General features: G+C 32.0%; 1 protein-coding gene and 1 non-coding gene across 2 annotated transcripts in view; one reads left to right on the forward strand and one right to left on the reverse strand.

The window, feature by feature from the left end:
- Nucleotides 1-16158, forward strand: part of Smp_135870 (beige/beach protein-related) — a gene marked incomplete at its 5' end in the record, with an annotated part of 112583 nt that overhangs the window by 37904 nt on the left and 58521 nt on the right. The window contains 3 exons of the mRNA XM_018789535.1: nt 1258-1603; nt 10773-10850; nt 15099-15349. Of these exons, the coding sequence (XP_018654969.1) occupies nt 1258-1603; nt 10773-10850; nt 15099-15349 (675 nt within the window). The remainder of the gene's footprint in view (nt 1-1257; nt 1604-10772; nt 10851-15098; nt 15350-16158) is intronic.
- Smp_tRNA_01577_Pseudo_CGA.1.1 lies at nt 2764-2835 on the reverse strand. The gene has a single exon. It is a non-coding gene (tRNA).

Consider the following 16158-nt stretch of genomic DNA (forward strand, 5'->3'; position numbering starts at 1 on the left):
TCCAGGTTTTCCATGGTGGTCTAGCTTCAATTGACTCATGCTTTCTACTATGAAAAATACTAAATCTCCACAAAACCCCTTCTGATACTGCTTTTCAGTAAAACCATCGTTGTTTGAGGAATGAAATTAGATCTCTAGATTCAAAAGAGTGTTGTTGTCAGTCTCGCAATGTCTTAGTGACCTCAGTTTCAAACACCTGATGGTGTCTTGTACTAGAGCACTTGATAATAACTTCCTGGCTTCCGAGATATCTGAACTTCTGGTACACCTGACCAGGATTTGTGGAGAGAGGATGCAAAGTAAGAGCAATAGCTTCGCTTTTATGTTTCTTTATGCACCGTGAACAAGTGTATTTAAGGGTTTATGGACAATCTTATTATTCTGGAAACTTGTGGAAGCATACTGAATTTAGTTAGTAAAATAGTATTCACGTAGTCAGAGTGTGATATATAACCATTCCCTTTTTCAGAGGCTACTGAGTTTTTATTGAGTTTCGATTAGATGAAATGGTTTTCACTCTTTTCGAGTGTTACCAACGCTTTGTTGCGTAGCATTCAATTTTATGCTTTCAAACTACAACCTTTTTTTCTCGTATCTTACCTAAGCTTTATTTAATTTTCTCTCTTAATCTGTTTTTGTAACTGTTAGAATTTCACTTGTGCCATCAGTTTTCCAAACATCTGTGCACTTATTCTCTTTTAAGTTGTTCTTCAAGAATTTTCACATTAGTTGACATATAAATAACTAACTGTATGAACGTCTACTGTATTTTTTTGTATGTTTATTGTCGCTTTTTTTATTAATTTCATCTTTCTAAACCAGAACACTAGATCGTATGCAGTTGAAGAGAATTCATAAAATAACTAAATGCATATAATATTCCATTGCAAATCATTTTTCATGTTTTAACTCCTATTAAAGATAATAATTTATGTTGTTTTAAGTGTTTGAATCTTCCTGTTGTTGTTTTCGTCGGGGTGTACAACTGACCAGTTTCTTTTGGCATAATTGTATTTTGAGGGAATCGAATCTATATTGCCGTTTATTCACAAAATGTTTGGTATTAGTGTAAAAACCAACACTAATATGCAGGTACTTTCGGCTGACGAGTTTTAATTGGGACGAAGCATGCTTTTTGAATTTCATTGCTTGTCACTAAAAGATTGTTCTAAATAAAAGTAGCATTTGTTTGTAACTTATCGTTCGTGTACTTTTTTATTTCAAATTTTCAGACGTATCCCTCTGTTGATCATCCAGCTTTTGAGGATTTAGTCTGTGATCTTGATTTATGGCGTATTGAACGTGAATTAACTAACGATGCAGATATTCATATTCGACGTAATGCATTGATAAATGGACAAACAATTAATAATGAATTAATCGTTCACCACCATCACGAAAAACAACAACGTTATGATGAGAGAACACATTTTATTGAAGATGATTATCAATTAGTAGCTAGTCTTATAACGCATTTAATTGAGCTATTACCAAATCCATTATTAAAATCAGATTTACCACTTAATGACAATGGTAATAGTAATAATAATAACAACAAGTCATCAAATGATGTAACGAATTCGACTACAGTCAGTAATGATAAGTCTGAATTGGTGAGCCTTTTTTTGGTATTTGTTTATTCTGTCCCTGAGTGAACATCGACTCTAGGATTCAGGTACATCCAGCTGACGAGTCCCAAATAGGTCAGAACGCGCGTCCTGGATTCTACTACTAGCCACCATCTATCTTTGGTTGTAAAGAAGGTTACACTTTTTTACACAGATCAACGAAACCCATTAATTTTATGGATTGATTCATAGTTTGAAGTAGTTTTTACTTTTATTCACTCACTTCTTATATTAGCCAACGTTATCGATTGGTGTCTTTTGTGATTTGATATTCATCCATCAGATGTTCTCCCATACAGCGAAATTGGCTACGCACTGGCTGGACTAAAATATTTGATTTATATATTGTAGAGCTGTGCCATAAATATTTAGTGTTTCGTCTTATGAATTTCTGACAAAGCTTTGTGAAATTATGTATATAAAATGATTAACTGTTATGTCGTTACTTTTAGCTTTCTAACAAAAACTGTTATTCTTAGCATATATATGCTTATTATGTGCTTTTTTATGATCAGTTTATAAAAAATCAATGTCATTGTGAAACCATTTTTTCTCATATGTAAAAAATTTTCAATCCGTATTGGATTTTACACAGTCAGCTCTGCAAATTTTTAACATTATTAGGCATTTTTCGCTTGTATAAATTTCTATTGACTAAGAATAACATTTAAAATAGAATAGCATAAATTCATTTAAATTTTGTAGATTTTCATCAGATTCTTACATTCGTAGTCGAATTAAAAATTGCTTGTTAATAGATCAAAAGGCAGTTGAAATCTGTTATTGGTAATATATGGTATGGTGCTTAAGGGTTTACAGTAGAGTTTCTTGTTTAGTTATTATTCGATGAAACAAAATTAGGTCTGGACAAATTTTTTAGGACCGGTATAGAGAGTTACGTAACGTCTGTAGAAATATGCGAGCCAAGATCATATGATGAGACCAAGGTCAAGGTTGTTTTATTGTGGTTTGTGTAAGTATCAAGTTACTTTTAACATGAGACGATTCAATACTTCAGAGGGGGCTTTGTGGAAATGATGATTCAATTGAAGCTAGACCACCATCGAAGACCTGGAAGCACTGGACGGCCGTTTTGTCCTATTATGGGACTCCCCAGCAGTGCGCATCCACGATCCCGCACTCTCGAGATTCGAACCCAGGACCTACCAGTCTCGAGCCGGTGCCCTTAACCGATAGACCACTGAGCCGGCATCCAACGGTGTTAATGTCTAACTTCAACCAATCCACGATTTTGAGCGACCGTTCACTAATTGTCTTCAGTGAGTTGATAGGACGAAACGGCCGTCCAGTGCTTCCAGGTTTTCGATGGTGGTCTAGCTTCAATTGACTCATGATTTCAATAGTGATCTAATACTTCACAAGACGATGAACTTTTAATTCTGAATAGAAATATAAGTTTTAAGTCGTTTAATAACAACTCTTTCAGAAAAATATTTTGAAATCCTCAATTTTGCTTACTAGTTGTTTCAAACATCTTTAAAAGGTTGGCAATATATTCTTTAAAAATTAAATTATTGAAGACGTTGGAAAATTTGAGTTGTAATTTCTTAGTAATGTGTGGTCATAAATGATAGAACACATACATCCTTTTCTATGTCCTAATGTATATGCTTCTAACATAAACTCCTGTTTCTTACATTATAACTTCGAGATTTATATATAAGAAAGGTTGATTTTTGTGAAAAGAAATTTGCCAAGTTAGATTGATTTGACCTTTGGTTCGATTATGATGCACATGAACTATCATCTGATGAGTATCTACCATGTAAATTGTGCCTAGATTCCATTTATTGTTCTTACACCATTTTATATTGAATAAGTGTAAGACATTTGGAGTGTTGTTGAATCTTGTTGTCTACATTATGGAATAGTCTTAATTAGCTAACCGTTAAAATCTCAAAAACACGGGACAGTTGTTTCATTCTAGTATGGGAATCCGAATTTCGTATACTATGTATATGCATGTAATATTGTACGACACTAGATAATAATAAGATAAAAGAACATTTATGAATGATCTTGTTGAATATATCTCACTGTTTTAATCATTTGGTGAATATAACTTTCTATTTGACAGGATATATTTGCTAATGTAGAAGTGAACTGGGAAAAGAAAGCTAAAGGTGACTAAACCTTGATCATTGATCATTATTAACTGATCTCCTGTTTAACAAATCACTAATTCATTTTTTTTTGTTTTTTTCTTTATTCATCTATTTATTCATTTATACAAATAAACAAATAAAATTTCTAGATAATTCATCCTATATGGAATGTGATCTTTGATCGTGTTATTTATCTATTAATGAATGCACATTCCAATTGGACACAGGGAAATCATAGACATCATTTAATAATTGATGTTGTTGGACGAGCGAATTTCATCAATTCATGTCTTTCATTTATACAATTATGTTTATCAACATATGCATCGTCAAAATGGTTTTTACGGTAAAATATTAAAAAGATTTTATTATTATTATTGATTACTTATTTTACTTTAATTTTAATTTGATTATTTGAAATCGATTTTGTTTCCTTTTTTCGGTGTTAAATTTGGTTAATGAACTTTAGAATAAATTGTAGATCGTCTATATGGTACAATATAGTCTTGCACGTCAATTTCATCAGTTGTTCTGTAGCAACCGGATTCCTCCCTTCTCTACATGACAATTCGTATCAAGTTTAAACTATATCCTACTTCTCAAAGTAAATATTGATCTCTCCAAATATATGCGCGTGTGTCTGTTTATTGATATGCAATTTTCTGTACTAGTTAATTGTTATATTTGTTATTACTATTTTCTTGAGAATAATCATTAGTATACTCTTAAACGTGTTATTAGTATTACTTACTTATGCTTGTCAACCATCATGGAGCACCAGCCTCTGACCAGTATTCTCCATTCAAGTCTGTCATGGCCTCTCCTTTTTAGTTTTTGTCAAGTGGTGTTTATTTCTCTGATGTCTGCCCCCAATTTCCGGCTTGATCTAATCTTTGGTTTGCCTCTTCTCCTTTAGCCTTCAGGATTCTATGTTAGGGCTCGATTTGTAATGCAGTTTGATGATTTTCGAAATGTATGTTCTTTCCCCCATAGTGTCTTTGTATAATTTTCTCTTCAGCTGGAAGCTGATTTGTTCTCTGCCACAATCGGTTGTTGATGCGGGCCAGACACCATCAGGAACAACCTACTGTGGTGCCTATGGTCTAATAGTTAGGAAATCGCTTTGTGATTGGTATATGCATGGAAAATCACAAATTCTTTTCCAGTCTTCCTCAATGGTTTCGACTCTGTTTGGCTGTAGACATACCACTGAACTATTTTCATTACAATTGTTTATCATTAAAAAACTGGGATATTGTGAAGCAAGATATTTGGGCATATATTATCACACTGATCACCTACTAGAGTTTGATATTATGTAATGTCACTATAAAATATTGTAGACACATGTATTTTATTATCCATATCATACACGGGCGGCCTGCTTAAACATCAGGGCTACCTGTTCCTGTCATCTATATATTTCAACAAGTTATCTAATATTTTTTGTTTTAATACATCATTATGGCTATTAAGCACACAACCTGTTCCGGTGCGTTTCTGAAAACTGTACAACCTTTCGCTGTAAAGGTTACAAAAGGCCTAATCAGAAATGTCGTGTTTGCTGGGAACATGCAGCAAAAAGAATATACATTATTCATATGTCGATTGACTGAACTGCTGACATCCAACTGGCGATCACTGAATGTTTATCATCAGGAGCAACGAAGAAATAAGAAAAGTAAACATGTTGAAATACTTTATGCTGAGAATTCGATTTTGTACCAAATAATATAATATTGAATAAAGCTAATAATAATAATAATAATAAATAAATTTTCATTTCATTATTAAAAACGTCCTAGGAATTCGAAAATGTTCTGTATATTATCACTCTTATTCTCTACTCTCCAATTTAGTTGAATTGTAGTATAAGTTGATATTATATAGGGCTGCAATTTTTGAACGTGTGTTTCGTCTCAGTTTTAGTCTCATCTGTGGAATGTACATGAGTTATTAGTGGTAATTATGTTACTACTGAGTTTTTGACATATCGGGCATGTCCAGACAAGTTACATGTTACTACAAGGCTGGAAAGCGTACACATCATTCAACTAAGATTTATGTGAAAATGGAATGAGTTAATTTCATATGATAAAGTGTTATACACACTATTGGTTCAAAAAATATTATTTTCGTAAGTTTGAGGCAACATTGCGGTCACAACTGAAAAGATATTGTACTCATGAAAATAATCCATATTGGACATGCAATGAACGCGAACACAGGTGGGGACGACCAATGCATTTTAATACGAAATAATGGTATCTTGGTAAAATATAATGACCATACATTGATTACTTCATTTGCGAATTTCCATCATTTTTACTTCGCATTCTGTATGATTGTTCAAGTTCACGATTGCTTTCTATTTTTCTTTCTATTCTCTTCAACTCGATCTTCTTAGACTTCTGCTTCTAGGTTTTCCACTTCCGACTGGTGTTACGTGCTACTTATGTTTGTCGGTATAAGTAGTATACACCACGAATATACATCGGAAAACAAATCTATTAAGCTCATTGACCGAAATTTTATTATTCAGTTCAATCTTCCATTTATATACAAATATTCAGTCAATTTTATATGATTGTGAGTTATTTCTTAGATAACGAATAGAGTGAGTAGCGGATATACGGGAAAGTCAATAATCAAGCGATCAGGCTGCACTTTAATTATTTTTAAATTATATATATATATATATATATATATATATATATATATATAATTTCTCTTACTAACTTCAAAACTCATAAGGAGAATAACAATGACCGTGTAGAGTAAATATAAGTGAACAATGATTTATATTTTCTGATGATAAAAACATAATCTATCATATAGGACTCACAATAACAAAAAAAAAACGGAAAAATATAACCAAATATATCTATCATATAACTCTATATTGGTTATCTTGATTGAGAAGGAGATTTGCTTGTGAAAGTTTATGAAAAGCAATTTAATATGATGATATGTTAAAAAATTAAAATGCAGCCAATCGCTGACTATTTCCTGCCGTCCATATGTAATTACAAATCAGCGAAAATTTATTACTTTTTTGAGAAAACAATTATTCACTTTATTCATAGCCATCTAATGTTTAAAAATAAGGCATTTATCGAAAATTATAAACGTTTGTGGTAAAATCCAGTTTATTTCGTTTTCAGAAAAGTTGTTATTTTCTGAACATCAGCCCCAGTCAGGTCTCAAGGAAACTTCTTAGCCTTTGAGGTACTACATACCTATCGATAATACATGAAATTTGAAAATCTGTGCATTGAATCAATATAGGAAGTCACGGTCTACGGAAATAGCTCACTGTGACTGATAAAAAAGATTATATTTAAAAGTTATTTAAATAACTCGATTCTATCTGATCATTTTATTCCGTTCAAAAACTGTTCGTCTGTATGAAACCCTTAGATTTATTCAGTTTCTTTCACAACTATTCAGAGTGCTAGTTTGTGAAGGCGTTGAAAACCATATATACTTGCCGTGCAATGACATTACATAATGCTGTTTCTCAACTAAATCGTAAGGAATCATTTTTAGGGTTTTCCTAGAACACACATTATTATCCCACGTGTTTTAATTTAACGAAACGTGAATATTATTTAGTGAATAAATATTCAGTCATGCTGTTATCACTTACATATGCTTAATTATTCTCAGATATTAGCTAATATTAGCAGTATGTTTCACTATGATTATGTTAGAATATTATGTAAAAATATATAGTATCTTTTTTTCTTAAATCAAATTATGCTTCCTACACTTAGGTACTTTATTCAGGCATATTAATCTTCTTTTTAGTATCTACATTCTAACAGATTAATACGGTACATGAACGTTCTTTGTGCATTTCAAGGTTTCAAATATGTTTCAAATAGTCTAGTGTATGATCAAATTAATAGCTTAAATTTTTGATTACGAAATAGTTTTAAGTGGTAGTAGATCCTATACAAATGTAAAAATAACTTATTTCAATGATAATACTTTGAATGAGATTAACTGTCCATAGATGGATACATTCACATTGACTACTTGTTTTTATGGGAATTGATTATACTTTTTCCTCAGTTTGTTATCATTGATTTCTTTGACTTAACCAAAACAGAGTTGAACTTTTATTGTTCTATCAGCCATTTTTGTGATTTTTATAGTTTATGAATTTTTAAAAGTTGATAGTCTATTTTCTCACTTCATTCTTGTTACGAAAATTTGTTTATCGAGTACAAATACACTTTTTTTCTGGATTCAATAAAGCGTTTGTAATACCTGATAATTTTTTGGGTGTTTTTGTTGCAATTACGTTTGGAGGAAATTCGTCAAAGTCGATGATAAGTGCAGTTATATGAAAATAATTTATGGACATCAAAGATACATAAACCCTGATCGATTTTATTATTTATATGCCATTCGAATGGCCTTTTGTCTACATCTGTAAGATAAAAAAACTTGTGAAACTACCTCAAAATAAATACCATTTATATATAACAACACTCATTATTTTTCTCATTAGATTTTGTCAATTAATTGTTTGGACTTTACCGACTAATTCACAAACAAATGAAACGCTTATTTCTCTTGATCAATCGTATATACAAACATCAAATGCTGATGGTTCTGATGGGGTGCTTATGCGTAAGTTTTTTTCTTTTTATCAATAGATTCCTCACATTGTTTAATTCAATTTCAATTGTCAGGTGTTTAAGAGGCAGTTGACTGTAAACTATGGAACTAGGTTATGCTCTATTTGTGACTTTATAACAAGGCTTGCTTGTAATATTTAGGGAACTGATGCGCCTATTTCACCCAGTTTTACAGTATTCAGGCAGCGAACGACCTTCTGTAGGGTAGATATTTATAGTTAAGTGATCAATGAATAGTCGTCAATGTTGTGTTTGTCTAGTTGTTTAGTGCTGATGTAATTTTACTGATCAAGCTGAGCTCTCTTTATCAGTATTATAATTTATGGTGCGTCAAACATATTCATGAATATTTCACTATAATTTCTACCTTTTTTCCTCACCTATCGAACCGTCGTTGTGGTTCTATCTATTGTATATAACCTGTTAGATATTTATTCATTTTTTGTCTTTATTATTTTCACGATGCAGTGGTCAGTTTTTCAAATAATAAACTGTCATTATATCTATTCACTGCCTTCTCGCGGCGGGGGTGTTGTTTACGAAGTTGAGAGAAAGAAAAGTGAATGCCCGGTGCCTTAACCGGGTTAGCGGACACGGAATTTCCAGTTAAGGGAGTTGAAAAACCCTGATTCCGAACCAATGGTTCACATGTGCTCCAGGGTTCTGTGGGAACAAATGGCGTATGAACCAATTAATGGTCACCGGCTACCATGGATCTGCATCTCCTTACATCTATCTCATGTCTTGTGGATTAGACCTCTAGGTCGAAGGCTCTGGGAGTGGCTCTCTAAGAAAACCACCTACCTCGGTTTTCGGCGCCCGGGAAGTATCCCAGTGGTCACACAAATTGAATGATTTATGTAGTGCATATATATTTAGTGTCTCCTTGTACCAATGTTTATATGTTTAAATAAATAAATAATAAAATCCATCAAATAAAACTGAGGAAATACCAACTTTAGCACTTTTTTCCTTTTGATAACAGGATGTTACGTTCAATATTTATGTCTAATTCTCATCTGTTTAATTTATAAATGTAGCTTTAAATGTGACTTCATTTCAATTAAATGTTGAAAAACAGTGTTGACAGTAGTATACTTTGTAGCTTTCTAAAATGATTTCTAAGATTATATTGTAAGAAAAGAGAGCATTTTGAATATATTATCATCAATACAAGAAGTGTACAAAGTTTAAATTATAAATAAAAGTGATTAGAATTCACTGGAATTCATTTTGTTTTCTCGTCAAAAACTAATCATGATAGTTACTAATAGTGTAACTGTGTTTTTGAAAATATTGATCATTTATTGTGTTGATCAAGTTGAATTATATTGATTCTGTTGTTCGAAAACAAGATAAAAGTTATAAACAATAAATTTACTCTTATTTATAACTAGACAGATGTACTTATTTTGAAATTGTTTTCATGTTGCTAGTATTCCATTATAATTAGTCTGATGAACACTTTTGAAGTAGTATTTTTATATTGACTATTATTTCAATTAACTCATCATGCGTAGAGTAATATTTTCCTTACTTTTAACTGATTAGTCATATTTATATTGAACAGTTAAAAGTAATCTGCTAACGTTATGAAACCTGATAACAATTTTCGTTGATAATTATCAGCAAGAGATGTTCGCTAAATAGAGGAAGCTTCCTATGATATTCAAACCAATACATGATCGAAGTTGTTACCAGGACTTGGTGGCCTGGATTACCTATTTTGATCACTCGATCGATGTATATTGGCTGGAACAGTCATGTTTAAATTCCTACCATGTTAGGGGTGTCGATCATGTAAAAGAGAGGCTAGAAGCGGAAACGTAAAAATCGAAAGTAACTCTGTACTGCTGACTGTATTGAGGTGCGATGGCATTAAGATGTTTCTGTCAGACAACTAGAATGTACAGCGATTCTTTTTTCCCATAGTCGAACGGGGGGTGGTTAGAACAAGCCGGCTCTAAAAGTATTATATTTTACCCTTGCCTCATGGATTACCGTCGCCGCTGGTGAACACCTATTAGTCTAGTTTTCTTTTCAAACACCTGGTGAATCAGCATTTTTTCATGTCATGAGGGACCGAGGAGTGACAACCGAGCATACATCTCAGAGAGTACTTTAGATCACATTGTATGGGAACTTGAATCAATTTACACATATCTCAGGTTCCATATTGCTTATGACTGACTGATTCATCAATAAACTGGTTCAGACTATCTAAGACAGTTACTTATCCTTTGTTTTGTTTTTCAATTTTATTAATCCATTCATTTTAGGATTGCCATTAATCTACCTGTTTTTCTGTTTTAATTGAAGATATATATTTTCTCTACCTTTCTTTTCATAGTATCTACTGAATTGTTAAGATATCTTATTATCTTGAGGAATCGTTGTTTAGAATCACTGATTCATCTGATTACAGAAACAAATGGCATAAATGAAAGGTAAGATTATTGAATTAATTTATAGTAGAGGACAGTACTAAACTAAATAAAGCATTCGTTTACTTTTCACTTATTTTCTTTTTAGTGAATGTTGTAACATATGCTCAGTGATAAAGGTGTATGATCTTTAGGCATTAGGTTCTAGTTTCGGACTCTGCTTGACCTACTTTGCTTAAGGCAGATGGGAAGTATTATTAGCTTTCATATTTAGAGTGTGGCTTATACCCAATTGCCTATTGAATGCATTTATATATATATATATCATCTAGATACGTTCGACTTCTCGAACCGCAGTCTGTACAAGTTAATGTAGTCAGAGAGCAACAATTCAGTAGAAAATGTGTGGCTGTACAGTTTCAGGAAATGGGTTGTGTGGTTAATTTATATTTCTGAAACCGGATACAATTAGGTTGTCAAAGAACAATGATGTTTCTTGCAACGGAAGAACGCGATTCTACCTTGTCGGATAGCCCATTTTATTTAACTCAGTTGTGAATAGTCAAAATTGTCATGAATAATAAGTGTTTTCAACAAACGGAAAGCGCATCAAAAAATGGAACAGTTCAAATCGATTAATTCAAGGAAGTCCAATCAAAAGGTATTGAATCCAAACAAAATTGCTTTCAGCTAGGGAATAGCGAAATAGGAGTAATACAATGGGAAAAACACAAATCGTACATTAATATCAGCACTAACTTTATCCTGGATGGATAATGCTAGAAACTAATCAATCATGAAGAGGCAAAATATCTCATTCATATAGGGTGGATACTTCGATAGTACAGAAAAGGAAATAGTATTATAAAATTGGTAAGTAACTTCATTAAACCAAGGTAAGTTAGGCTTGATTTAGGGTAAAATAAAAGATGAATCGACGTATACGAGTATTCCATTTATATATATCATTGTGTTCAAAGTATGTATTAGGTGGTTTCAATTTCTATATTTTCCTATTAATCAATTGTTCACGATAGTTCCTTGGATGATTCTAATCAAAAATAAATAAATAAGACATTGATAATACTTTTGTTATTTAGGGATCAGAACGAGACATTAAAGGCTATATATCTAGTCCTAATCAAAATTCTTGTCAGTAAATATTGATTCAATAATATTAATGGAAGAAATGCACCATATTCATAGTCTTTATCATGTGTGTACTGGGAAAGCTGCATATGTAATAAATATTGTTCATATTAGTAACCGATATCGTTCAGCCTATGGAAACTATTTAATTAATTAGTTTACAAACATTCAATAATTGGTGGTAATGTTAACAATTTGTTCAAATACTCATTTATGACATCAAATAATTTATAACAAATTGATTACGGCTAGCAGCGCAATCCAGTGCACCCATTTCTTCCTGTTTGAGTTTTGCAAATTGGATGTACTTCTATCCCAGTGTTGGCGATCACGTTGAGACGGAATACATATTTGTCAAAAAAGGATGGTCAAATTCAGTCCTTAATATCAACAAAGACATAAATCAAACCCTTACTGATGATGCTGTAAAATGATCTGATGTTTAAGTTACTAATTATTGTTGTATTCTATATCACTTTAATCAACGAAAATTTAGTTATTACTACTATGTCTTGGTGATCTCTGACTGATATCATGTGACAAATCAGCAATATGAATCGGGATTCTAGTTTGGCCCATTTCACGTTATTGATTTACTCTACGGCTTAGTGTCTCGGATTTTGCCGATACACGTTTGACCAGAGACATTAGCCTTGAGTCAACAAGTGGTTCCTATTGGTTCACAATTCTGTAGCTTCTCACTGCCCTGCCCTAGAGTTCAGAAGTCAGAAACCAGCCTCCTCTACATTATATTTAAAAAGGACGCAGTTTGTATACAAATAGACCGAACTATATCACACCATAAACATGATTATGCAAAAAGGATATTTCTAATAATAAAAATCCATAAATTAGTTCTGGGAGTTGCCATTCCTTCAATCCTCGTCCTGATATAAAAATCAAATTATTTGATAATTCTAGGTTTTGCTTCAAAAGACACAGAGAAAAAAGCGACATTCTGAGTCTTTTTAAACAGATGAAAGTTGATGTATCATGCTTTTTAGGTTCAAATAATAATTTATTATTGATTAGCATTACTACAGATAGCTCTTACTATCTAAATGTTGCATCATACTGATTTCGTTTATATATCTATCTAGTTTAATTAAGAATCTCTATAATCCATTTTGTACTGTTTGTTTGAATCTTCCTATTGATATTTGGGACTGCAATTGATCAGTCTCTTATTTGCATATGCTCGTACTGTGCAGATTGCCTTGATATTGCCAGTAATTCACAAGCATTATAGTTAAAAATGGATGGTGGCAGGCGGTGGAATCCAGGATTCGCGTTTTGTCTTGTTTGGGACTCTTCAGTTGGATATACCTACATCCGAGGATTGATGTTTACTTTTGGACTTCAAACCAGTACCGTTCACTTCAAATGCCATCGCGTTTCCCACTTAGCTACTTAGTCCTGATGGCCACTAGCCTGTGCAATGGGGTGAATTCAAACTTTGAGATGCAGGTGTATGTAGATGAAGAGTCCCAAATGGGACGAGACGCTCATAATGGATTCCACTGCTAGCCATCATCTATCTTTGCTTATAATCTTCATAATGTTTTTCAATATGTAAGAAAGCACATAATACCTGCCTGGGCTTTTTTGGCTGGGAATAAACTCCACGTTGTCAAGTGATCTAGGTATATGGTAATCAATATTTACGGTTATGTTTTCGTTTATTTAGCCACTGGGTTATTGTAAACATTTTGGAATAATTTACATTACAGAATCAGTTCGAGGTTTGAATTTTGCTATGTTGTAAGTTTTCTTCCATCATGACTGAATGCACTGCTTTCAGCACGTCTGTAACATGATGGACTTACATTTTTGTTGTAGAACACTTTACATTTTTTATGTGAGCCAGTAAAAACGACAGAGAAGGAAATATGTCATGCATTATGAATTACGATAGTGCAAATTATTCCCACTTCATTTTGATTGCTTGCCAATTGTAATGTAAAAATTGTGAATGAGAGTGGAGTTTATCCTCACCCTTTTTCTACATTAAATACATCCAAGTACCTTTGCGCATAATGTTCATAGTAAAAATAAATAACATTGTTAATGCAAAGTCATAATTACAGGAACGAATAATGTATAACTGTAGTATTTTATTATTAATTTGCTACTTTTGACGATGATAATTTGATCATATATGACAAGAAATAACAGCTAAGAAATTTCTGTATCAGCAAAATATATTCAATTGAGTAGTATTAATTAGTTTCATAATTCTACATTCATGAATAACTAATAGAATATCTTGGAATGGTTTTCAGTGTGATGGATTGAATTTGATTATAATATGGTAGTCGATAAGTTTATAGTTTTTGAAGATAATATTATGTGTACAATTAGTTATTGATTTAAAGCAGATTATTGGAATTTTATTGTGATATTGTCACCGTATTGTTAAACGTTTTTTTCACAGTTTTACTGTGGGAATATAGATTGTACATATTTTCTTTGAAAGGAATAGTTTTGGCGTGAATCTGTATGATGCTAAATAAATTTCTTATCCTCACTTTTAAAATTTATCAATATTGACCTGTTAACTAGAATTATCTTTCAATCATGGTCATTTGACCAGATGGTTTTGTTATATGAGTTGTTTATTTAAGTCTTTGTTCACTTTTAATTTATCAGGCCAAAAATTGTTCACATGATTGTTTTTAAAAGTAAATGTATAATCTATCTGAATTGTTTATCACTACAAAATCAAGTGGACAGTTAAGAATTCACATTGGGTTCATCAAATTGTTGCAATAGGTTTTTTCGTTAATTCATCGATTTATGAATATTGTTGTGTTCATTCTTAAAATACTGTTGAATTTTGTATGTAGTGTTCATCTCGGACTGACCTCATTTAGCGTACTATTGAAAATCATGAATCATTAGACAGCTATTACGTTCAAGTATAGCACTCTTCAACTTTACACCCTATTACTCCCTCAAGGACAGCTAAGTATGTAGCTCGAGACCTGAAGGTTTTGGATTTGATACGTGGGGGCGTCCGTGAGTACATACTTCACGAACAAAACAACTATCTAGTGCTCTCTATTTATCGATGATACCCCAACTATGACCTGTTTGTAACAAATACAACCTACCGATAACTCTGTTTTTTCATATTTTCTCAATTAATTTTCTTGCTTTTAGATTTTGTAGTGAATTATTAGGAGCAGTGGGTTTTGATTGGTTCTATTTACTGTTACGCCCACATATACATTCATCTACTATTTCCTACGCATTACATTTATTATTATTAATAATTTTAAATCCTGGTCATTCAATCACTTCGAATTCTACAGTATTACAACAAAATTTATCATTTATTCTAACACATATGGAAACAAATGCTGATTCTTCATCCAATGAATCATTTCCCACTACAAATAATCTTCAAAAATGTTTAGAGAATGATTGTGTAATTGCTTTTCGACTAGGATGTCCTGCTGGACGATGGTTACGTGGATGTGAGATTTTATTAAAGAAACGGCATGGTCTATTAATTGGTATGTTATTTTAGATAAAGTATAGCACAAATGTGGTTGACACTGTTGTTGAAGTTGTAATTTAAGTTACTAACTCATGTTGACCAGTCAACTGGATCGAATTCTTTTGTGTTTTATCCATTATTCACAATTACATGTCTAATACAACAAACTTGGGTTAAATAAATAAAAATAATATGTTTAAGATTTCAGAGAATTAATAAGTGATTCTAGTAGCATGATGTATGATCGATTTTAAATAAATCAAAGTCAGAAGTACACCAGTGGTTCATTCAGATCATACTATATATATATATATATATATATATATATATATATATATATATATATATATATATATATATATATCCAACTTATTATTGCATGAAATATATAAGCTATCTAATTTGCGTTTCTCGTTTCCATGATTACGTCCGATAGTGATCATGGTTATTAATTTCGAATACACCTTTCATATAGTTTGTGTTTTGGTTATTTCGCTTAATGGTATCTATATCTTGTCTAATTTCGAAGTTATATCTTATGATAAGTTGATATCCTTTGAGGATATAAGCTTAATAGACGTTTGCCGTGTTCTTATTAAGTTACTTCAACGGTACATCATAATGTATTTTGAAAATGAATTTATTACTGTGGGTCTTCACAACAGTCAATGACGACTATTTTACACGTAACTTAAATGTTAGAGGAAGAAATTTTACGAA

This window comes from Schistosoma mansoni, chromosome W (assembly GCF_000237925.1).
Source record: "Schistosoma mansoni strain Puerto Rico chromosome W, complete genome".
Classification (NCBI taxonomy): domain Eukaryota; kingdom Metazoa; phylum Platyhelminthes; class Trematoda; order Strigeidida; family Schistosomatidae; genus Schistosoma; species Schistosoma mansoni.